Source organism: Nerophis lumbriciformis, linkage group LG31 (genome assembly GCF_033978685.3).
Source record: "Nerophis lumbriciformis linkage group LG31, RoL_Nlum_v2.1, whole genome shotgun sequence".
Lineage (NCBI taxonomy): Eukaryota > Metazoa > Chordata > Actinopteri > Syngnathiformes > Syngnathidae > Nerophis > Nerophis lumbriciformis.
The window spans coordinates 30,173,616-30,199,354 of NC_084578.2; the positions used below are offsets into that span (position 1 = coordinate 30,173,616).

The following is a 25,739-nucleotide window of genomic DNA, read 5'->3' on the forward strand; positions in this document are numbered from 1 at the left end:
TGTTACAAGCGGCCCTCTGATGGCAGCCATAACTGTAAAGTGGCCCTCAATGAAACCAAGTTTGACACCCCTGACCTATAAGGCATCATTTGAATAGTGTGAGTGTACTATTCCTGTCTTTTGGCATGATTGAAAGACAAGGTCTAGGGCCTGGAGCAATTTAATGATAACCAACACATTTTGAAATACAGTGGTCCTTTTGAGATACTAGTTTAATGGGTTCTGTGAGGCAGCTTGTACCTAAAAAAAACTTGTATTACCCATTGAAATTTGTTTTAAACTAAAATAATGTTTGTCCCCACCAAAATGTTTTTGTAACATGCTTTTTAAAAAGAAAAACTAACTTTTGGATAAGAAATGTTACATTAAAAACAATAAGATAAGATGTAGTACAAATAACTACAAGTGTTACCTCAATTTACGAGCACATTTCGTTCCATCCCTAAGCTCGTAACCCAAAACACTCGTATATCAAATCAGTCCCGCCCATTGAAATTCATTTAGTTTAGTTTAATGTATTCTTTATTTGAAGGTACAATGCACAGAGATATTAAACTCAAAGACAGATATGTTCTGCACCAGAATATAGCCAAACAGCTCATTTCCATCTGTAGTCCCTGGTTACCTGAAATAAAAATATACAATAAATGATGCAATAAATTTAGAACAATACAATTTGCAAGTAATCAAATTAAAAACAGTCATATAATGCCCTCATTGACACATACTTGTACATTACAACCACACTTCTCATTTAGATGCATCACACATAGACAATACACACTCTTGTTCACATATGTCAGTTGTAAATAAACAACCATAATTAAATGGTGCTTGGCCCTCTAAAAACACCACCATTTTAAAATGTAACATGCCTTTTAAAAATAAAAACTTTTAGACAAGAAACAACATTTGAGTTTTGTCGCTTTTTTTAAACATTATTTTTGCAAAATTGACTTTATTTTGCTCAATTAGGTTTTTTGATATTGTTTTTGCTATCAGATTACATCTAATATAAGATATATTGTCACAAATAAAGCTGTTGATAAATATATAATGTTGTTTGCCTAAAATATTTCTCCCAACCCCTTTACTCTGATTAGACCATACTCAATATGAGTTCAAAAGTAAAATGACAAAATCTTTCAACTATGTTGAAAAGTGTCAATATCGGCAATAATGTCACTGTACTGTATTTACTTGGTATGAAATCAACACCAACTATACATGGTGTTTACGTGACGTCACACATCCGGGTTATCCCGGGTCATCCGCCATCTTGGGAGGCAAACAAAACACACCTGGCCTAGTTGACACGCTTCACGATTATTGACAATAGCTTCGAGCAAACACTGGTGAAAGGCGCATAATGGTTATTTCCTGTTGGGTGAATGGATGTACAAATCGACGGGATAGATCAGTGCAGCGAGGATTTTTCAGTATTCCTAAAATTAGACACAACGAAGGAGAACAGACAAGGAAAATCAGCGAGGAGAGACGACGCTTGTGGTTGGCAAGCATCAACAGGAAAGAGGAGCCATCTCAACATTCCAAAATATGTTCTGATCACTTTGTAACAGGTAGGATTACGTCTCAATCTGTTTATTAAACATTTTAGAACGATGTATTGTTTATTTTTTTGTCAATTTGCTATTCTCGAAGCCCTTTATGGGATGGACCACGAAAGCGAAAGCCCCCCCCCTCAGGATATATAGCGCCCATCTCAGCCCAGGTTGCTTGTACATGAAATGAGTTGTAGATCTCAATGGATACATACCCTGCCCACTACAAGCACTTTCTCGTTTGCAGTCATGCTTTTAACGTCGCTGACCCATCCGTTAATAAACTGGTTGTACGCCTCCAGAGACTTGAATGCCCTCAATTCCTCCATTGTATAGGCACTGGTGTAATTGACGAGGTAGTTCAAAATGTCTATGTACGTTATGGCCGGGAGGCATTTGTGGTCATACGTGAAACTTTGTTTCGGCACTTCGTACGGGTCAACGCCTATGCATTGTGTCTTCTGGTTGTATCTTTCCAACGTCTGGTTGTCCAAGCCTTCTTTATACTTCTTTTTTGCTGGTTTCTCGGCCATTATGCATACGTTTGTGAACGGGTTCGTATATATGAATTTGCTGATGTTGTACCGGTGCGCTTGCCTTTCAAAATGGCGGATCGCGCGGAGCATCATGGGAAATCAGTCGGGCGTGAAAACTATGTATTGCTGTATCACCCTAACCAAAAGGCCAATGAAAACCTATAAGTGTATTTGGACAGTTTAAAGGTGTAAAACATGTAACACTTTGCAAAAGAAACAAGAAGGCTACATAAAGAGCTACCGGGAATGGATTACACTATTTTTGACGAAATTTACTGAAGCAGAAGTATTTCTTCCACGCCTACTGTATGGTATCCACGGACATGGAGAAGGTGTACTACCAGTAAAGGACTGCGGGTGGCAGCAGTTCGCCATTGTCGCGTCAAGACTCTCACACAAGAAGAAGAAGAAAGGGGACGAGACAAAAATGGCGACCTCCCTGCTCCTCTGTCGAAGGCTACGGACACTTAAGGTAATGCCCTCGACACTTACTAGCTTTATATCAACTGAAATATAAATGCCATAGCTTTCAAAAAGGCATATGTATATACCATGGAATTAAAATGTAATGTTTGTAAAAAGCTCTCACCTGATACTTCAATTACTAGTCACCACCGAAGCAGCTTCAAAACAATGTTCATTTTTGTAATGAAAGATTCCAGGTCGAATCGACTTGGAAATGTAAAGTTTTAGATTAAATAATGTGTAATTAGTCAAATAAATCAAGTGACATGACAGCACACTGCATTCAAAGTATAGGACTGCGTATCCAAATTCTGTTTATTTGACGGCAGATAAGGTCATCGATGGTGTTACTGGTGATTTACTTTAAAAATGCCAGGACTGCGTTGCAGTTAAAACCTTTTTTAATAAACCAATTGTGTCAAATTGAGAGAATTGTATGGGTAATTTTGTTTCCACTCTCCATAAAAAAATTAGAATTACTGCCGTGTACTTCTGTTGTTGTTTCAGACAAAAACCTGATAAGGACGAGAAAAAACGTTTCACAATAAAAGCCTCATTTCATTTACTTAGCGTGTTGATTTTTTAAGTGACGTTTTCTAAGGAAAACAAAGAAACTTGATTAAAAAAAAGTCATCACCATGAATTGATTAACGTGGACCCTGACTTAAACAAGTTGAAAAACTTATTCGGGTGTTACCATTTAGAATATCAATCAATCAATCAATATTTATTTATATAGCCCTAAATCACAAGTGTCTCAAAGGGCTGCACAAGCCACAAGGACATCCTCGGTACAGAGCCCACATAAGGGCAAGGAAAAACTCACCCCAGTGGGACGTCGATGTGAATGACTATGAGAAACCTTGGAGAGGACCGCATATGTGGGTAACCCCCCCGCCCCCTCTAGGGAGACCGAATGCAATGGATGTCGAGTGGGTCTGACATAATATTGTGAGAGTACAGTCCATAGTGGATCCAACATAATAGTAAGAGTCCAGTCCATAGTGGGGTCAGCAGGAAACCATCCCGAGCGGAGACGAGTCAGCAGCGCAGAGATGTTCCCAACCGATACACAGGCGAGCGGTCCACCCCGGGTCCCGACTCTAGACAGCCAGCACTTCATCCATGGCCACCGGACCTGTGTGTCTCCCCCTCCACAAGGGATAGGGGGAGCAGAGGAGAAAGGAAAAGAAACGGCAGATCAACTGGTCTAAAAAAGGGGGGCTATTTAAAGGCTAGAGTATACAAATGAGTTTTAAGATGGGACTTAAATGCTTCTACTGAGGTAGCATCTCTAACTGTTACCGGGAGGGCATTCCATAGTACTGGAGCCCGAATAGAAAACGCTCTATCGCCTGCAGACTTTTTTTGGGCTCTGGGAATCACTAATAAGCCAGAGTTCTTTGAACACAGATTTCTTGCCGGGACATAGGGTACAATACAATCGGCAAGATAGGATGGAGCTAGACCGTGTAGTATTTCATACGTAAGTAGTAAAACCTTAAAGTCACATCTTAAGTGCACAGGAAGCCAGTGCAGGTGAGCCAGTATAGGCGTAATATGATCAAACTTTCTTGTTCTTGTCAAAAGTCTAGCAGCCGCATTTTGTACCAACTGTAATCTTTTAATGCTAGACATAGGGAGACCCGAAAATAATACGTTACAGTAATCGAGACGAGACGTAACGAACGCATGAATAATGATCTCAGCGTCGCTAGTGGCTAATATGTACTGTACTGTGCAGTCTACGGGCAGCACGGTGGAACAGGGGTTAGTGCATGTGCCTCACAATACGAAGGTCCTGAGTAGTCCTGAGTTCAATCCCAGGCTCGGGATCTTTCTGTGTGGAGTTTGCATGTTCTCCCCGTGACTGCGTGGGTTCTCTCCCGGTACTACGGCTTCCTCCCACCTCCAAAGATCATGCACCTGGGGATAGGTTGATTGGCAACACTAAATTGGCCCTAGTGTGTGAATGTGAGTGTGAATGTTGTCTGTCTATCTGTGTTGGCCCTGTGATGAGGTGGCGACTTGTCCAGGGTGTGCCCCGCCTTCTGCCCGAATGCAGCTGAGATAGGCTCCAGCACCCCTCGCGACCCCAAAACGGACAAGCGGTAGAAAATGGATGGATGGATGTCGAAGTTTTGTGCAATCTACTAATAAAAGTTTCAATCAATCACTGTGTCTTAAAATACATACTAGGGGTGTGACGATACAGTATGTCCATCTTACAACGTAAAACAATACACGATATTTACATTGTTTTTAGGAAAAAATAGAGTAACAAAATAAATTGCCGGCCAGGCTTTTTTGTAATTTAACTTAGTCACAAAGCAATGCAAGTACTTTTTGAAATGTGTTATGGCTTTTTTTTATGCATTACCATAAACATGAGCTTTTGATTGGTGAGCACTGTAGCCAGTTTGTAGTATGTGCTGAGCACTTGGTGAGTGTAGATTTATCTTAATTTCTAATGTAATGTTATGTTCTTTTTTTTTTATTTATTGTTTCGTTTTAAAGTATTAGCAGATATCAAATATTCTCTTTTAAACATGCTAAAGCAGGGTTGTCCTTCTAGCTATATATGGACTGTATTTATTTTAAATTCAATTGATATAAAATGTTGACTTTGGTACAAAAAAAATTACTAAATCACAAAAACGATATGATAAGACTTGACAATTATGGCAAAAATAATAATGACGGTTATTTTTGATTGATCTTTGATTAATCTTGAAACCATGATTAATTGCACGATTATTCATTAATTTGAAAACGTTTGTTTTTTAACCACCAAAACTCAACTTTAAATGTAGTTTAAAAAACCCCAGATATAAACTATTAACGAATAAACCACAAGTAAAATAATTTTAACAACAATGAATTTAAATAACAATAGAAATATATATATTTTTTAAAACAAAAACAATTCTGTTTTTCCCTGTTTAATTGTTTTTAATTCTGTTTCTTGCCTTTTACACTTATTTTACCACCATGAAGTGTTTTTTTTGTCAAATAAAATTGCATAAAATGCAAAAATTCTCACATTTATTGATGCAATACATCTTTGCACAATTTTGACCAATATTTTAGATCAAAGCATAATAATTGTGGAAATGTGTCAATAAGTGCTTTGAGTACACTATGCTTGTGTAATACTTTTTTGAAACCTTTATTTTGTTCGCACAGTCAGGCCGGATGTGGCTTTACCGTTGGTTAGCTTGATGAGCAAAGAAAGGACTTGAGGATGCTATCTTCCTGTTTGTACGTTAAAGTTACATTGATGATGTCGTGCACAACAACACAAGCAGATGAGATGTGTTGTGGGTGTATGGATTGTGCTTGCAAGCTTTAGCTTTGTAGTTTAGCTGCTGTTTCAAGTGACCGTCTCGACATTGTTTAGTTCCGGACGTCTTTAGGGGTAAATGTGCGTTCCTGGACACAGTATTTTACCAAACAAATGTATGCTACATCTCCACACAATGACAGCATTTCACATTTATGTCAATTTCCCTGATATTATTTTGCGTTTATCAGCGGGATTCCTTTTGACTAGCCAATTATGTGACTCCATCCGCGGTTACTTCAACGCGGAACTCATATGCTTTACTTTTTTTTGTTGAGTTTAGTGATTAATAATTTCAAACTTCGAGTAGACGTTGTCTTTTTTTCCACTTATACGCTCTTTTTTTTATTTAAATTTTTTTAAATTTTCCTGAGGGAACTCTCCTGAAGGAATCAATAAAGTACTATCTATCTATCTATCTATCTATATATCTATCTATCTATCTATCTATCTATCTATCTATATCTTCATCTCATCTCATCTCATCCGTTTTACCGTCACAAGCTCCGTAATTTGTATGCACGTTGCGCGGGCCACTAATCTTTTATTGTCCGGTCCTACGATATGTATCGCGATAGACACGCAATCGATATCAATAACAATTTATATATATATATATATTTTATTTTTATTTTTTTAAGGGGGTCTGAAAAATAACGTTAAGATTGAAGCATAGTTGGTTGCATGAACAAAGGCACTCATGGTCTGGGAACCGAGCAAACCAGGAGGTGATCAGTGAGCAATGGGAAGGAAACGCAAAACAGCCAGTCACGTACCAGTATCAAGTTTGGTTGCGCCATCTTGCTGTCTCGCTGTTGATCCTCTGCATGGAATGAGAAGAGAAAGTAAAAATGAGTGCTTTATAACAGAAAAAGTCACCATGACAATATGGCAGTATTTGTTTATAGTCCTTCGCCATGCTCATCTTTTATTTACAACCTTCCATGGAAACTACAGGCAGGAACTAAAGTGCAGGACTGTATTAAAAAAAAAAAAAAAAAAAAAAAAAAAAAAAATATATATATATATATATATATATATATATATATATATATATATATATATATATATATATATATATATATATATATATATATATATATATATATATATATATATATAACAAATGTGCTACTTTAAAATAATAATTTGTTGCAATAATATTTAGATACAAATTACTGCATAACATAAATTATTTTCCATACTTAAATAGGAATAACAGACTATATTAAACGTTACCCAGACCACAAAACGTCTTGGCAGTAAACCTACAAAAAATAGTTTTTCTCAGGTTTACATTTTTACACTTTGCCCTATTTTGTTACACATAATTAAACATTTCTTACATATTCCTTATTTTTGCACTTTATTTAATGAGGTTATTGTTCAGTGTTTATTGCGATTGTAGAATTTAGTTTTCATTTATTGTTTTCCATGGTTGTGTTGACACTTTCTTTCCTTTCTGCCTTGAGAGCTGAAGAGATTACATTTGAAATAAAAATGTTTACATGTTATATATTTTCCATAGGTTACAAAAAATCAATAATCGATATCGACAATATAAAAAACTTATATCATGATACTGTTTTCAGCCATATCTAGTAAAACTACACCCTGACACAAATTACTGGACATGAATGGACAGCGCGGAAGAGAAGGAAAAGGAACAATCAGTTGTCTTCCTGCTGCAGCCATAGTGTTCAAGAACACCACTAATTGGAAAGTTGCTGTAGGTGTGCCGGTATGAAGGAAATCTGTTGAAAACATGCAAAAAAACCCCAGCAGTCGGAACAAATACAAAATAAAAGACAGGACAAGTCGAGGAAATACTAAACATGACATTTTGTTTTAAATTGATATTGTGCTTTTTTTTGTTAAAAAAAATGCTAAATCAGAATTAGATTACTACAATGCATGGCTATTCAACTAAGTTGGCCTCAGGGCCAACTTTCCAGAAAGCTAAGGAACAAGGGGCAGACTTCTCCCTTTCCTATTTTTATTTTGAGAACCAGCGTTCATTGTAGTGAACATTTATTTTTGGTCTATTTCTTTTGTCAGAGTTACACATTTCAGAGAAAAATAGCCGTTGTTTACAAAATACAAGTGTCGACTGCAGTGGACGCTGGCATATTGTAGGTTAAAGTGTCAATGCAAGGACTTGCCAATGTGTTTACACTGGTCCAAGTTTCTCTAATCAGCAGGAGTGCTCTAGTGATTCCATATTATTGTATTAGACTCTCCAAAATGTTGAACTAAACTGATGTCATTCCCGGGCCGGATTTGCCCCCCCCCCCCCTCAACAGCCACCAGCTTAATAGCCCTGTCATAAGGTCTTATTGTGTGTGATACCATTGATACCAACATGTTAGTTTGATCCGGATCCACGTGACCTTGATTTGTGCTTGTGTGTGGTTTCACAAAAAACCCTGTTCGTACGAAAATGTTCTAATTGTACCAATTTTTGTCCTTTTTTGCATGGTCTTCCCAGTTGGAGAACTGGGGCATCTTAAAGAGCTGCACTGGTGCTTTTTGCACCACTCAGACCGGAGAGCCCATAAAGACTGCAAAAAAGAGTAAGGCCATTTAACGCAAAAAAGTAAAATCTTTACAATGTTTAAAAAAAATTTTTTGTTGCTTTTTTTCCCTCACACTATATAGTTTTGATATTATGGTATTTTTATTTATTTCATGATGCAGTAGCGCATAGAGAGTATTGAGAGATAATGTAGAATGCATAAAATTATTCAGTAAGTCACCCATCTAAAAGGTGGTTGATATGATCTTTGATCCTATTTATTGAACTGCAGTCTGTGCCACCAGGCCTGTCCAAAAGCTTTTTCTGATTACCGCCAAATTTTTTTGGGAAAGTGTCGAGTTTTGGTAAACATCAAGCTGGCTCAAAAATACATAATGCATGCCACGAGCAGAAAAGCAGCAGAGAATAGAATGATACTGAAGGTGTGTGGAGCAGGTTGTCAGAAGCCGGTATTTAAAAATTCAAAGTGTATTTTAAAGACCTGTTTTAAATCATTAAGCATCCTTAAATAAATTTAAAAAATGCCGTTATTCATTCATTTCAAATTACTTCAGATGAATATAAATGCCAATAAATGCGTCCAAATGTCATTACTGTAGATAATTTTTTTTAATAAAATGTAAAAAGATCATGAAATAAATATAAAGTATTAGTGAGTAGATGTTTGTGTAGCTTTGTTCTTACAATTATATTTCACAATTTAATTATTCGAAAAGGTACCGGTAACTATTTCTGGGAATACAATCAATGAATTAAAATTATTAGGACAATGCTAAAGGGGATTATTTTTTTCAGATGATGAGAAAAAAACTCTGAAATGTGGTACATACTAGGGATGTTTCGTTCAGGTTTAATGCTGCCGATTGCAATACTGATCACACGTATTAACTGAAATTGTATTCACATTGAGTGTTATTGACAGCGTAACAATATTAACAAATTATTTTTAAAACTATTTCCAAAACAAAGTCAATAGTACACAACAGCGAAACGGCACACACTAACTACCATCTACCTCTATTTGGAATCCTTTGGCATTTGCCCTCAAAGTCCTCCTGTCCCCAGGGAATTATTCCCAGAGTTTGTAAACAATAACAAAAAATTATTTTGTGAAAATAAATAAGAATATTAAGTAATCACTCTAATATCGATAATTGGTATCGACACTACCAATTATATGAATCAATCCGTCCTCCCCTTAATGTGTACGCGTAGTCGCTACTCAGCAACAGAGCACTGTCGTATTATCCTCGGTCTAGACTCTCGTTAATCTACTTTCTTGTTAATTGATGCTTACTTTCTGCTGTTAGGCACTACCATCTTCACTTCTTAAAATTTACTAAGCACTTTTTTTTTTTTAATTCAAGCAAGCTTAGTGACTTCTGTGCTCTTTCTTTGTGTGTAACATGTTTAGCCTTATCCTTCAATGATAATAATACTTTCAAGAATTTAAATTTGTTTGCCACTGTGTATACACATACACAGTGAGCTACCAGCCACCTCTGTCAGCAAGGGTACCAAAAATAAATACTTTATTAGCCAGAGGGGATCAGCTTTTATAATTGGCATTAAAAGGCATTATTCAGCATTGGCCAATTGCATACTTTTTCATGAAATTGACTGTTTGATTAGCACATCACTAGTATATACCATCACAGTTAATGCTCATTGTGTTTAAAGGGGAACTGCACTTTTTTTGCAATGTTGCCTATCGTTCACAATCATTATGAAAGACATGACGATGGGCGGATTTAAAAAAAAAATCTAAATATTAAATAAATGTAAATTAAAAATTCCACTTAGATCGCAGCCAATGGGAGCTCCATTATTCCGCCCATAAAATCAGATAAATAACCATTCAAAAAGAGCCAAAAATACTAAATTTACATTTCGTGACTTGAATATTAACCAAGTATTAGTGATATTATAAACGCTAATGCAGACAAACTATTTAGAGCGGTGCCGTAATCACTTCCGAGTGTGCCTATGTTAACATCATCGAGTGGTCTGCTGCTCCTTGCTTCCCTGCTCCCTGCAAGTTTATTGTAGATCATAAATAATGCCCCTCACCTGAAAAATAGATGGCTGAGAATATAATCTGACAAATTGGGACAGTTTTGACAGCCGTTTCAGACCTGGAACGGGCAAGGACAACACAAAAAGACACAATTTATTTATGTTAATGTATTTATACTACAGTAAAATATTGCAAGTACAAATTTGAAAGTACATGTTTAATATTTGTTATTTGTCATGCGTATATTGTTGTAGATTTTTTTTAACACCAGTTGTAACATTTACCATTTTTCTCAGCACCACATGGTCCAGATGAGAGACGAACCCTACTAGCATACAAGACAGAAGTTGCCTTCCCAGTTAGGGTTTCAAACCACGCAGTTGTTCCAACACAGCCTCTAGGTATAGCAGCGTCAATTGTAGTGGGCACACTCCCTGTCATTGCACATTTTGAACCAGCTTTTACTAAGCAGGAAGGTTTTCCAGATTCTGTTCCTTCCTTGGGTGCAACAGTGGTTACAGTTCCACCATTGGTGGATAAAACAATCACTGCAGCTGCAACCCCAGATCACACAGCGACAACTAAGACACCCCCCTCTGAAGCTGGTGACCAACCAAATGCTAAAGATCCATCTGCATTGTCCAGCGAAGATTCTGACTCCGACTCCGACTCCGACTCTGACTCCGACTCTAACTCTGACTCCGACTCAGATTATGACTCTGAGAACATTCAAACTGGGACATCTGTGAAAGCGGTGCCAGAATTCCTCGGAAATAAACAAGCAAAATTCCAACAAGCCACATCAGAAGTGAAGCAAGGGGCTAATGAAGCTAAGAAGGTAGTTTTGCCAAAGACCAGCAAAGTGCCATTGCTGGTAGATGCTGCTCATGTAGAAGCACCTAGAAGTACCACACAGGCACTCCATGTTAGTCCAGTGGTAGAGCTAAAGCACTCTGTCCCACATGATCAAGACTTGTCTGAAGATGTATCAGAGATTAATGATATCCAATTACAAAACGCTGGTGCATGTTCTCCTTTAGAACAAACTGAGGATGTAGCATCTACAAGTGTCCCTGTTGATGCACAAGAGACTGAAATCAACGCAATCACTGAGGTTGCATCTAAAGAACAGGAACCAACTGATGCCCTTGCAGAACCCACAGAGCCTGTTTGTGTTGAAGCTTCTGCAAATACTGTAGTCCCGCTTGTAGGAAATGAAGTTGTCCTTAAAGGAACTGCTGAAGACCCCAGCAGAACTGCTCCTTCATCAGTGAATCTTGAGTCCGGAGCAGCCACTGATGTTGCAGCCAAAGTCTCCTCTCCAATGCAGAGTACCAGTGAGCCATTGGATCCTGTGAGAGAAGAGCTACAGACAGACACCCCAGTTGATCTACCTGAGGGTACACACTACAACACCCAATCAATTGAATCTATACCCTTTATTCTTTGTGGATCTTTCAACCATATTAATCTGTCCTTTTCTAATAACCAATTTGGTGTATTGTAAATGTGTTAATCAAAAATCTCCTGGCTCCTGTAAAAAACAACAACATATGGATCCAGGACTATGTGGGCAATTATATGCCTTTATGCTTGCTTCTATACACCACCACAATGGATTACATAATGTAGGAGTTAAGAGTAATAATTTTGAGAGTACTTCCATTTTCCAGGGCTAAAAAATTATTGGCATAATGGCATGATTCTCAATATAACCAGAATTTTAAATGTTTGGATGAAAATCCTTTGCAGCCAGTATCCCATTTCACACTGGCAATGTGATTCAGGAGTCTTTTATTTGTGGGGCTGGCCAGTGTGAAACAAATTTGCGTGGAATGGGCCAGTCAAATCAACTCCTGAATTTTCAGAAAAGTCCTGAGGTAGTATTATAGATGTATCACAATGTCAATAGTAGTGTGAAATAAGCTCTGTTTACACTGGACACCAAATCTGATTTTTTTGCCCTCAGATCAGATAATTTTGTGCCAGTCTAAATGCCCCAAAGTGCTTCAAATCTGATATTTTAGCATCAGATTTGGGCCACATCTGGAGGTAGTCCGAATCTGTTTGTAATCAAATGTGACTGCAGTCTAAACGGCAATGCGACCTGTTTGCGACTTTTACGTCATCTTTGGTTGAGCTACATCATTCGTGTGCACAGCACAATCACTTTCTTTTTTGCAATTCTCTTTTTCCTCCTCCTGCAGTTGTTTTCCATCATCTGCCTACTTCCTGTACACAACAACCACGGCACAAACCCACGCTGATCTGTGGCGTCCGTATATTTTTGTGTAGCAGCGACTTCTTTGTTCATTTAAGGAATTCGTCCAAATTCCTTTGTTCACTTTATCAAACTGCAAATGCAAGTGACGTTAAGGCCACATTGGGGCCTGTGCGCATTTTTACTGGAGTCTCATAAAGATCACATTTTACTTGAAAACAGTCAGCTAAAAAAAAAATCATATTTTGAAAATAAATCAAATTTTGGTCCACTTTGGCCTGCAGTGTAAACTTGGTCAAAAGGTCCTGACCTCTAACTTGCTGGTACAAGCATGAGAAGTTTAACACATAGGACACCGCTAATTTCCTATTCTTTCCTACAACCCAAATTAACTAATTAAAATAGAGCCGGATGCGATCCGAGCCAAACAATTTTCATCTCATCAGACCACATGACATGATTCCAGTAACCTCTGGTCTTCAGCAAACTGTTGGTTTTCTTGTCAGCCAGCTTCAGTCCTCTTGGTTCCAGGGCAGTGCTACCCCCCCTGCTTAATTTTCTGCAGCAATACTGGCAGCACTGATGTCTGTCATTTTCTTTCGCTTACTCGGGTCCAGATTGTGGGGCCGGCAGTTGCAGTAGGAAAGCCCAGACTTTAATCTCCGGCCAAGTTCTCCAGTTCCACTGAGGGGACCTATGCGTTGGCCAGCCAGCTGCGAGACGCAATCCCTACAGTCGGTGCTTCTTGTTGGTTTGGCATTCCTACAATACCTTATTAGGGAGTTACCTTTGTGCAGACAGTAGTACTGTAGTTTTTTTTTATCTTTAAATTCTGACAACTGAAAACACTGCAAAATTTAACAATTTAGTTTTAGCAGATGTGTTAACACTCCTTTTCACAGACAATATTTTGTTGTATTTTTCTCTACCATGGCCAGCTTTTTGGTTCTCGATATGAAGTGCACTGCATCTTTTGCAAGAAAACTTTAGAACATTGTGCATGAAGGCATTGGAATTCAGTAAAAAAATATGAAACATGGTTGTTGTGATTTTTGCCAATATTTCTTTCAAAATAAATAGTTTACAATAGAGGGGCATCTGATGTTTTTATGTTAAACTTTTTGTTTTTCAATGTGAAAGAACAGTGAATTCATATACATATACAGTAGTTCTGGGCCTCTGATTTTCATTCATGTCTTGGTACTTTTTTGTCAGTGTGGATGTGAAATGGTCTTGAATTTTATTCATTGTGGTCTTAAAAAGTATTAGATGTGACTTGTTGAAACCTACTGAGACTTGTTGAAATAGGTCAGTTGGCTTTGCATGTTCCAATGACATGTACAGGTGTGCCGTGATGCCTTCAATTGAGTTAGCAGTTGAATACATTTCACTGGATATTGAAGTTGTATTGCTGTACATACAACCTGTACACTGACTGCTCTACAGTTTTTTCAAGTTTAATTTCTATAGTACTCACTTTTGTGAAATACTGTCTCAGGTCTACTTCAATGTTACGTATCTAAAGTGCCAGTTCCTCAGGAATCTCAATGTGAATGGGACTAACTGCCTGATATTACTAAATTCTGAATCTTGTACTTGGGGATAGTCTGTCATGCAATCACATCTTGAAGGTTTTATTTAATATCAGTTGTGGTAGTGCGTAGAGGCAAAGTCCTAAAAACTGCTGGAGCTGTTCCAAATATTTTTGACGAAACTGTAATTCTTTGTCATCTTTAATTAATTTTGGTTATTCTCTTTACGGGTTAATACTTTTAACTTGACCTCATTCTGTCAGTGGTTATTATCCTATGTCAAAACAATGAACAATGCTTTTGAAAGTTATCTATCAAAATGTCATCTTTGCCAACGCAGGGACAATATTGCTTTTTAATCAATATGTCCACATGACAGTTGGGTTGAAGTTAAATGTCTGATCAGTTCATGTGCCTTGTCACCTTTGTACAAGCAGTCTCAGGTTTTCAGATATGTTTTCCCTTACTCCTGCTTAAAAATGCTGATGTCCAAAGTCATTTTGTGCATGTTTTCTTCTCAGCTACGCAACGTTCAATGTTTTTTCATTCTAAACTGTCATGTGTTTAACTGTTCTGACAAGCTGCATAATAGAGCTTATTGAAACAACTCACTCTTTTTCCCATGGCATTATCCTTTTATTATTCTTTCTTTAACTTTGTGTATTTCCTAATCAAAATGCCTCTCTTTTAAGTACAGAACTAATTAAAAACACATGTACTTGTTTTGCATTGTTTGCCAGACATGTTGAAATTTACTGTGTATAGTCTTTTACAGATGGGGATTCTGACAACATACCAGTAGTTACCTTAAAACACCCCCCCTCCCAAAGCATGGCTCTTGAAACTTTTTCCTCTATTCATACTTTCCGGGTCAACACAGCCTGCCATCACAGGAAATACCCTATCATAAAATACCAGCTCACAAATAGTTTTTGTTTGTGACCGATGAAAAAGGTCCAGCTCATATTTATACATTCTTTGGTTCCCTCTGCAGAAGCTGCACCTGTGCCACCTGCTGAGCCCGAAGAGGCTTTTGACAACAGCACTTACAAGAATAACCAACACCACAACTACAATCCCTTCACCTTTGCAGACTTGGATGTGGAGATGGCCAAGTTTCGTCTCCCTCAACCGTCTTCTGGTAGAAAGTCACCCCAACACTAGAAACGCTCAGATGGCTACAAACCCATGAATAGATAAAGATCATTGTGTAAGCCTACTACCACATGACTCTTCTATCTCCACATGACTCTTCTATCTGTTAAATATAATATCAACACATAAAAAATAAAATGCCGGATGAAGTCTTGTCATGAATTTATATGTATTTTTTGGGCTTGGAATTACAGTAGGTGTTTGATGCCATTTGGTGCAATGTTCTGTAATCTCTGTTCCTTTTAGGTATGTTGTTTTTTGACGAATAGCAGCTGAATCAAATGTGATTGATTTCATGCATAATTTTATTTGGGTACTCCAGACTCTTCCCACAGTCATTATAGTGTGGTTTGGTTTCATTAGGGCTATAAATAATTTTGTGAGTGGGAATGGTTAACTATGGAATGCACATGTCTGACTGTTAAATGTCTAAGTACTTTTAACACAACTTGCTCTTCCCCAAACAAGGGAATTGACGGGCAAAATGTTGTCTCTGTTGCAACCTACTCATCACATTTGCTCAGTGGCCGCTTACCTCTCAAGGACAATCATGTGCAATTCTGAGTTTTTTGTTTTCTTGGTGTCATGACAAAATGTGAACAGCATTATAAAGAGGATGTTTAAATACACTTTTATTGAGCCAGGACATTTATTGGTCCATTCATAGATTACATCATACCTTCCCCAGGGAACTCTCAGAATTTGCCCTCCTGTTGCAGTATTCTAACTTTCACAGGGGAAAACAATCTAGTCCTGCAGAAGCGGTACAGCTCCTGGTTCGCTTTGGAAACATCGTTTACCACATGCTGTAGCCTGTAAAGTCAGTTCTCCAGACTAAAAGCATGCCAGTAAAACAATATGGTTGCACCACAGTAGGCAGTATACTCTTCCCATTGTTTCCCCTATTTTCTGGAGACTTTCCGTTATATTTCGAATGTTAATTTTAACAGGTATGAAACTCATTTTGTTGTGAATTTTGCCAATTTTTACTTGTTAGAAGAGCAAGCTGAAACATTGAACAGTTGGACATGTATATTCAAACAACCTTCCATCCATCCATCCATCTTCTTCCGCTTATCCGAGGTCAGGTCGCGGGGGCAGCAGCTTAAGCAGGGAAGCCCAGACTTCCCTCTCCCCAGCCACTTCGTCCAGCTCCTCCCGGGGGATCCCGAGGCGTTCCCAGGCCAGCCGGGAGAGATAGTCTTCCCAGCGTGTCCTGGGTCTTCCCCGTGGCCTCCTACCGGTCGGACGTGCCCGAAACACCTTCCTAGGGAGGCGTTCGGGTGGCATCCTGACCAGATGCCCGAACCACCTCATCTGGCTCCTCTCGATGCGGAGGAGCAGCGGCTTTACTTTGAGCTCCCCCCGAATGACAGAGCTTCTCACCCTATCTCTAAGGGAGAGCCCCGCCACTCGGCGGAGGAAACTCATTTCGGCCGCTTGTACCCGTGATCTTGTCCTTTCGGTCATGACCCAAAGCTCATGACCATAGGTGAGGATGGGAACGTAGATCGACCGGTAAATCGAGAGCTTTGCCTTCCGGCTCAGCTCCTTCTTCACCACAACGGATCAATACAGCGTCCGCATTACTGAAGATGCCGCACCGATCCGCCTGTCGATCTCACGATCCACTCTTCCCCCACTCGTGAACAAGACTCCGAGGTACTTGAACTCCTCCACTTGGGGCAAGATCTCCTCCCCAACCCGGAGATGGCACTCCACCCTTTTCCGGGAGAGAACCATGAACTCGGACTTGGAGGTGCTGATTCCCATCCCAGTCGCTTCACACTCTGCTGCGAACCGATCCAGCGAGAGCTGAAGATCTTGGCCAGAGGAAGCCATCAGGACCACATCATCTGCAAATAGCAGAGACCTAATCCTGCAGCCACCAAACCAGATCCCCTCAACGCCCTGACTGCGTCTAGAAATTCTGTCCATAAAGGTTATGAACAGAATCGGTGACAAAGGGCAGCCTTGGCGGAGTCCAACCCTCACTGGAAACGTGTCTGACTTACTGCCGGCAATGCGGACCAAGCTCTGGCACTGATTATACAGGGAGCGAACTGCCACAATAAGACAGTCCGTTACCCCATACTCTCTGAGCACTCCCCACAGGACTTCCCGGGGTACACGGTCGAATGCCTTCTCCAAGTCCACAAAGCACATGTAGACTGGTTGGGCAAACTCCCATGCACCCTCAAGGACCCTGCCGAGAGTATAGAGCTGGTCCACAGTTCCACGACCAGGACGAAAACCACACTGTTCCTCCTGAATCCGAGGTTCAACTATCCGGCGTAGCCTCCTCTCCAGTACACCTAAATAGACCTTACCGGGAAGGCTGAAGAGTGTGATCCCACGATAGTTGGAACACACCCTCCGGTTCCCCTTCTTAAAGAGAGGAACCACCACCCCGGTCTGCCAATCCAGAGGTACCGCCCCCGATGTCCACGCGATGTTGCAGAGTCTTGTCAACCAAGACAGCCCCGAGGAGCTTTTTAACAACCTCGGCAACCTCAGCCCCAGAAATAGGAGAGCCCACCACAGATTCCCCAGGCCCTGCTTCCTCATAGGAAGATGTGCTGGTAGGATTGAGGAGGTCTTCGAAGTATTCCCTCCACCGATCCACAACATCCGCAGTCGAGGTTAGCAAAGCACCATCCCCACCATACACGGTGTTGACGCTGCACTGCTTCCCCTTCCTGAGGCGGCGGATGGTGGTCCAGAATTGCTTCGAAGCCGTCCGGAAGTCTTTTTCCATGGCCTCCCCGAACTCCTCCCATGTCCGAGTTTTTGCCTCCGCGACCGCTGAAGCCGCACACCGCTTGGCCTGTCGGTACCTGTCTGCTGCCTCAGGAGTCGCATGAGCCAAAAGAACCCGATAGGACTCCTTCTTCAGCCTGACGGCATCCCTCACCGCCGGCGTCCACCAACGGGTTCTAGGATTACCGCCACGACAGGCACCAACTACCTTGCGGCCACAGCTCCAATCGGCCGCCTCGACAACAGAGGTACGGAACATCGTCCACTCGGACTCAATGTCCAGCGCCTCCCTCGTGACATGTTCAAAGTTCTTCCGGAGGTGGGTATTGAAACTCTCTCTGACAGGAGACTCTGCCAGGCGTTCCCAGCAAACCCTCACAATGCGTTTAGGCCTGCCAGGTCTGTCCGGCATCTTCCCCCACCATCGCAGCCAACTCACCACCAGGTGGTGATCGGTCGAAAGCTCCGCCCCTCTCTTCACCCGAGTGTCCAAAACATGAGACCGCAAATCCGATGACACAACTACAAAGTCGATCATGGAACTGCGGCCTAGGGTGTCCTGGTGCCAAGTGCACATATGGACACCCTTATGTTTGAACATGGTGTTTGTTATCGACAATCTGTGACGAGCACAAAAGTCCAATAACAGAACACCACTCGGGTTCAGATCCGGGCGGCCATTCTTCCCAATCACACCTCTCCAGGTTTCACTGTCGCTGCCAACATGAGCGTTGAAGTCCCCCAGTAGAACGAGGGAATCACCCGGGGGAGCACTCTCCAGTACTCCCTCGAGTGAATCCAAAAAGGGTGGGTACTCTGAGCTGCCGTTTGGCGCGTAAACGCAAACAACAGTCAGGACCCGTCCCCCCACCCGAAGGCGGAGGGAAGCTACCCTCTCGTCCACCGGGTTGAACTCCAACGTGCAGGCTTTGAGCCGAGGGGCAACAAGAATTGCCACCCCAGCCCGTCGCCTCTCACTGCCGGCAACGCCAGAGTGGAAGAGAGTCCAGCCCCTCTCAAGAGAAGTGGTTCCAGAGCCCTTGCTGTGCGTTGAAGTGAGTCCGACTATATCTAGCCGGAACTTCTCCACCTCACGCACTAGCTCAGGCTCCTTCCCCCCCAGCGAAGTGACGTTCCACGTCCCAAGAGCCAGCTTATGTAGCCGAGGATCGGACCGCCAAGCGCCCTGCCCTCGGCTGCCGCCCAGCTCACACTGCACCCGACCTCTATGGCCCCTGCTATGGGTGGTGAGCCCATTGGAGGGGGGACCCACGTTGCCTCTTCGGGCTGTGCCCGGCCGGGCCCCATGGGGACAGACCCGGCCACCAGGCGCTCGCCATCGTGCCCCACCTCCGGGCCTGGCTCCAGAGGGGGGCCCCGGTGACCCGCGTCCGGGCGAGGGAAATCTGGGTCCTTTGTGTTTGTTCTTCATCGAGGTCTTCGAGCTGCTCTTTGTCTGATCCCTCACCTAGGACCAGTTTGCCTTGGGAGACCCTACCAGGGGGCATAGAAACCCCCGGACAACATAGCTCCTAGGATCATTGGGACACGCAAACTCCTCTACCACGGTAAGGTGGCAGCTCAGAGAGGAGTTCAAACAACCTATCAAAGTTATTATACATTTTAGTATCATCCTAAAATTTCACCTGCAAGTTGAATATCCCTAACTTTTTGTGAATACTGTGTGCGATAGCTAATTTACCCAGCATGTACCGGTATACTAATTTCAGATGTGGTAAGGTGTGTGATGGTATACCATCATAGTATCAGACAACTGAAATTGGGAGATGTACAGGTATAACTTGGTAATCGTTTAGTAACCCCACAAAAACCTTATATTTACACAAAGAAAACAATGCAGACTACTTATAAATGGTAAATTAAATGGATGAATGAACATTTAATATTACGTCTCTTTATTGGAAACGGTGATGGCCATAAAGATGGGATAGGAGAGCCCCACGGACGTCACCTGATCGTATTTTGCTAAGAGTTCTTTATTGAATTCAATAATGTTTGTCATCTTTATCAACGTGCTGGCACTTACAAACTTTCTTTGGTCTATGGGGGATTATTTTGCAGTTATACTCGATAATTTAAAAGAGTTAGAGATTGAGTCACCAATGTGGGGAATTCTTTATATAACTATTAGCCCCTTCCTGCTCCGCCATTGTTAAGAATATAATATAGCAAATTTCCCTTGACATGGTCACTGTCACCGGTGGCACAAGCTAGTTGTACTGTGGTTGATCCCTGATGGGAGCTAAAGGGGCTGTTTACATTTTGCTCACGGTTGCACTTTTGAAACAGTGAAATACAACAACAACCCCACCGTATCTTACGTTACCGATAGTGGTTTAACAGAACATATATTTTTTTAAATGTCGATGTTTTTTATTATATTTTATAGAATGAGACGAACTGTCTAGAAAAGGAAAAAGTAGATACCGGCGGAGTCGTGTTTTGCGTTATTGTGGGAACAAAACAGCAAGCCCAAACAAGCAACCACCCGTTCAGAAACAAGCCAAAAAAAAGATAACCTGCAACTCCCAAAATTTGCACACGGCTTTAGACAAAAAATTGTAATACACAGACTTGGCAACGCTGCTAGCAGCTTGGAACTCCAGTGATAAATCAGAGCCATTTGAATGGAAATAACTTTGGTCTTGTTGAGAGAGCAACCTGCCAGGGCTTTGAAGCTCAACTTGCCATTAATATACAATTTTCTTTGTTCATTTATGCTCTATATTTGACTCAACATCAGCCGGAACCTTGCTGCTCTACCACTGCTATGGTATGAACAAAGGGTCGCGCAGGACACACGTTAATCGCGTGATAAAAAATGGTGTTGTTAAAGTCGTTAACTTTATCACGTTAACTTTGACGGTCCTACTAAACACCACATTAGAACAGTGGTTCTTAACCTGGGTTCGATCAAACCCTAGGGGTTCGGTGAGTCGGGCTCGGGTTCGGCAGAGGTCAAGACACACCCGACTCATCGTGTAAATAAAAACTTCTCCCTATCGGCGTATTACGGATACAGCAACAGCAGAAGTCCGACTGATTTGCAGGTGTGTAATTTGTTGGGAGTTTATGCACTGTGTTGGTTTTGTTCTTTGAACAAGGTGATGTTCATGCACGGTTCGTTTTGTGCACCAGTAATAAAACATGGTAACACTTTAGTATGGGGAACATATTCACCATTAATTAGTTGCTTATTAACATGCAAATTAGTAACATATTAGCTCTTAACTAGTCATTACTAAGTACTTTTTAATGCCTTATTCGGCATGGCCTTATTATAACCCTAACAATGGCCCTAACCCTAACCAAATAACTCTAAATTAAGTCTTTGTTACTTAGAATATGTTCCCCTAGTGTCCAAAAAACTCTAAATTAAGTCTTTGTTACTTATAGATAAATGATAAATGTGTTATACTTGTATAGCGCTTTTCTACCTTCAAGGTACTCAAAGCGCTTTGACAGTATTTCCACATTCACCCATTCACACACTGATGGCGGGAGCTGCCATGCAAGGCGCTAACCAGCAGCCATCAGGAACAAGGGGTGAAGTGTCTTGCCCAAGGACACAAGGGACGTGACTAGGATGGTAGAAGGTGGGGATTGAACCCCAGTAACCAGCAACCCTCCGATTGCTGGCACGGCCACTCTACCAACTTCGCCACGCCGTCCATACTACTTAGAATATGTTCCCCATACTAAAGTGTTACCAAAAACATATAACTTTGTCTTGAATTTGAAAAAAAACATTTTATTTTTCACTAAAGAAGGGTTTGGTGAATGCGCATATGAAACTGGTGGGGTTCGGTACCTCCAACAAGGTTAAGAACCACTGCATTAGAAAGTCATATCTAGGCATGTTCGTGAAGCAGAGCTTCTCAAATAGTGGGTGTGTCCCAGGCGGCCAAGAGGCAATAGCATATATCTTGACACAATTACAAATACATAAATAAACATTCACTTCAGTGGAGGGCGTAAAAAAATTCTGTGCCCTAGTAAATTTAATTGTGAGCAAGTTCCAAACAGCCTGTTTAATGCAGTGTTTCTTAAATAGTGGGGCAGGCACCCCTGGGGAGGATGGGGGTTTGAGAGCCAACAACGTATATCTCTACACATACAGATAGAAATAAACTTTCTCTAGGGTTGGGGGGCATCTTTAGTGTTCCTAAATAACTATGTTCACACATACAGAATACAAAAATAAACATTAACTTCCCTTAGGGGTTTCGTGACATAAAATAAAAAAGGTTGCAAACAGCCCCCCATAAGGTATAAAGGTTGGCTAATTTATGTTTAAAGTGTTTGACTGTATACCATCAAAACCGAACCATATGAAAAGTGAGATGTTTAATAGTTTTGTGTAATTTTCCTATATTTCAACTGTCATCAAACAATATCTTCTCTGGTTTTACATGTAACAATGGTGACAGGGGTATATAACCAAATAGTTTTGGGGGCCACATTTCCATAAAGCTAAGGACCCGGGGGCCGGACTTCTCCTTTCACTATTTGTCTTATTTTGTACATTCCGGAGAACCAATGTCCTATACAGTAGAGATTTGATTTTGGGCTATTTATTTTGTAAAGAGTTATAGGAGCGCTCTGCTGTTAATAAGGACCTTCTGCAAAAATTACTACCGTAGTTTTCTGTCCTGAACTCGCTGGCCAGCAGTTGAAAAGCCCAAATGATAAAACCTGAGATGGAACCTTGAGGAACACCACTAGTAAAAGAGATGAACAAATGACTACTGACTGCATGTGAAGTAAACAAGCTACAGAAACACGTTAGTTACATCAATCACATTACGGAAACACATTATAACTGGCAAAAAGGAGAGGACTAAAAGAGATTCTTTGAGGAATGCTTCGGTTATGTAAATTACAAGTTTGGCCCCCAGTGTACTATGTTTGCTATAGCAAGGTTCAAATGTCAATGATGATCTGCCAGTGTGTTTTCAGTGGTCAAAGTTCGTCTGTACTACAGGAGCACTTAAGTGTTTTTAGGAATTTGTGGAAATGTTTGTCTCCCACGTTTTGAACTCAACTCGGGGGCCAGCACGGTCTCATTACCGGGCCGGATTTGGCCCTTGGGCCACCAGTTGAAGAGCTCTGATCTAAAGCATCTGTGAGGACATTGGCGGTGTGTGCACCCCATACCGTTCCTTAAGGCTTAGTGTTTTTCAACCTTTTTTGAGCTAAGGCACATTTTTTCATTGAAAAAATCCCAAGGCACACCACCAGCAGAAAACATAAAAAAATTAAACTCAGCAGCCGATATTGACAGTAAAAAGTTGTTCTCGCAAATGTTGGATATAAATTCAAACCATAACTAACTATGCATCACTATAGCTTTTGTCTCAAAGTAGGTATACTGTAACGACCTGTCACATCACGCCGTGACATAGTTTTTTGGTGTTTTCCTGTGTGTAGTGTTTTAGTTCTTGTCTTGCGCTCCTATTTTGGTGTTGTCATGTTATGTACGGATGTACTTTGTAGACGCCGTCTGCTCCACACGCTGTAAGTCTTTGCTGTCGTCCAGCATTCTGTTTTTGTTTACTTTGCAGCCAGTTCAGTTTTAGCTTCGTTTTGCATTGCCATCCCTAAGCTTCAATACCTTTTTTTTAGCGGCACTCGCCTTTTGTTTATTTTTGGTTTAAGCGTTAGACACCTTTTTACCTGCAAACCGACGTCGTCGTTCCCGACGTCTACAAAGCAATTAGCTACCTGCTGCCACCTACTGATATGGAAGAGTATTACACGGTTACTCTGCCGAGCTCTAGACAGCACAGACACTCAACAACGGCACATTTGCGGATTACAATTACTGGGTTGCAAAAATTATTTTTAACCCAATTCGGTCAATCTACGTTCCCATCCTCACCTATGGTCATGAGCTTTGGGTTATGACCGAAAGGACAAGATCACGGGTACAATGAGTTTCCTCCGCCGGGTGGCGGGGCTCTCCCTTAGTTTAGTTTAGTCTTTATTTGAAGGGACAATGCACAGAAACATTAAGATCAAAGACAGATGTTCTGTACCAGATTATAGCTAAATAGCTAATTTCTGTCTGCAGTCCCTGGCTACCTAAATTAAAGGGATACAAAAATCATGCAATAAAATTATGACAATAAAATCGTACATAAGTATTTAGAAAAAAGTCATAAAATGCCCTTTCATGGACACATACTTAATATACAATACAACCACACCTCATTTACATCATCACACAAAGACAATACATGCTCTTGTTCACATCTGTCATCATTTGTATAAACAACCCTGATTTTAACAGACACACCTCACAATTTACAACAAAATTGCTCTCATGGATAAATATAATACACATTAAGTTGACATGTCGAACAAGGTGCTTCTCACCCTTAGAGATTGGGTGAGAAGCTCTGCCATCCGGGAGGAGCTCAAAGTAAAGCCGCTGCTCCTCCACATCGAGAGGAGCCAGATGAGGTGGTTCGGGCATCTGGTCAGGATGCCACCCGAACGCCTCCCTGGGGAGGTGTTTAGGACACGTCCGACTGGTAGGAGGCCACAGGGAAGACCCAGGACACGTTGGGAAGACTATGTCTCCCGGCTGGCCTGGGAACGCCTCGGGAAGAGCTGGACGAAGTGGCTGGGGAGAGGAAAGTCTGGGCTTCCCTGCTTAGGCTGCTGCCCCTGCGACCCGACCTCGGATAAGCGGAAGACATACTTGCCAACCCTCCCGATTTTCCTGGGAGACTCACGAATTTCAGTGCCCCTCCCGAAAATCTCCCGGGGCAACAATTCTCCCGATTTCCACCCGGACAACAATATCGGGGGCGTGCCTTAAAGGCACTGTCTTTAGCGTCCTCTACAACCTGTCTTCACGTACACTTTTCCTCCATACAAACAGTCACATAATATATGCAGCTTTTACACACACTTAAGTGAATGCACGCATATTTGGTCAACAGCCATACAGGTCACACTGAGGGTGGCCGTATAAACAACTTTAACACTGTTACAAATATGCGCCACACTGTGAACCCACACCAAACAAGAATTAGAAACGCATTTCGGGAGAACATCCGCACCGTAACACAACATAAACACAACAGAACAAATACCCAGAACCCCTTGCAGCACTAACTCTTCCGGGACGCTACAATACACACCCCAGCTACCACCAAACCCTGCCCCCCCCCATATCCCGAATTTGGAGGTCTCAAGGTTGGCAAGTATGGCGGAAGAAAATGGATGGATGGATGGATACATAATCTCCCACGGCACACCAAACAATATCTCACGGTACACTACTGTGGTTGCAAAACACGGCCTTAAGGGTCTGGAAAACGTCCCTTATTTTCAAATGTTGACACCTATCACATTGCTATATGAAAATACTGTACCATACATCATAACCATATTGCTGTTGTGTCCCAATCTGTTTCCATGCACTGTGTCGATGGCACGACCAGTTAGCCTCATGTGTGCTTTAGTGTCGACGGAAATGAATAACAACAAGGTGAAAATGTAAAGGTAAGACAACAGCTACGCAACATTTTGCCGTCATTTGATGATTTTCCGTACGAAAAGGACCAGCGTGCAGAGTCGG

The 25,739-nt window shown here is 41.2% G+C and overlaps 1 protein-coding gene across 1 annotated transcript; it reads left to right on the plus strand.

Annotated features, from left to right (window-relative positions):
• Positions 1-2,218: 2,218 nt before the first annotated feature.
• Positions 2,219-15,529, plus strand: ndufv3 (NADH:ubiquinone oxidoreductase subunit V3). Its single transcript, XM_072911992.1, has 5 exons — positions 2,219-2,570; positions 8,395-8,479; positions 10,756-10,895; positions 10,932-11,859; positions 15,207-15,529. Exons 1-5 carry the CDS (start codon positions 2,526-2,528, stop codon positions 15,374-15,376), a joined length of 1,368 nt encoding a protein of 455 aa, XP_072768093.1. The 5' UTR covers positions 2,219-2,525; the 3' UTR covers positions 15,377-15,529.
• The last annotated feature ends 10,210 nt before the right edge of the window (positions 15,530-25,739 follow it).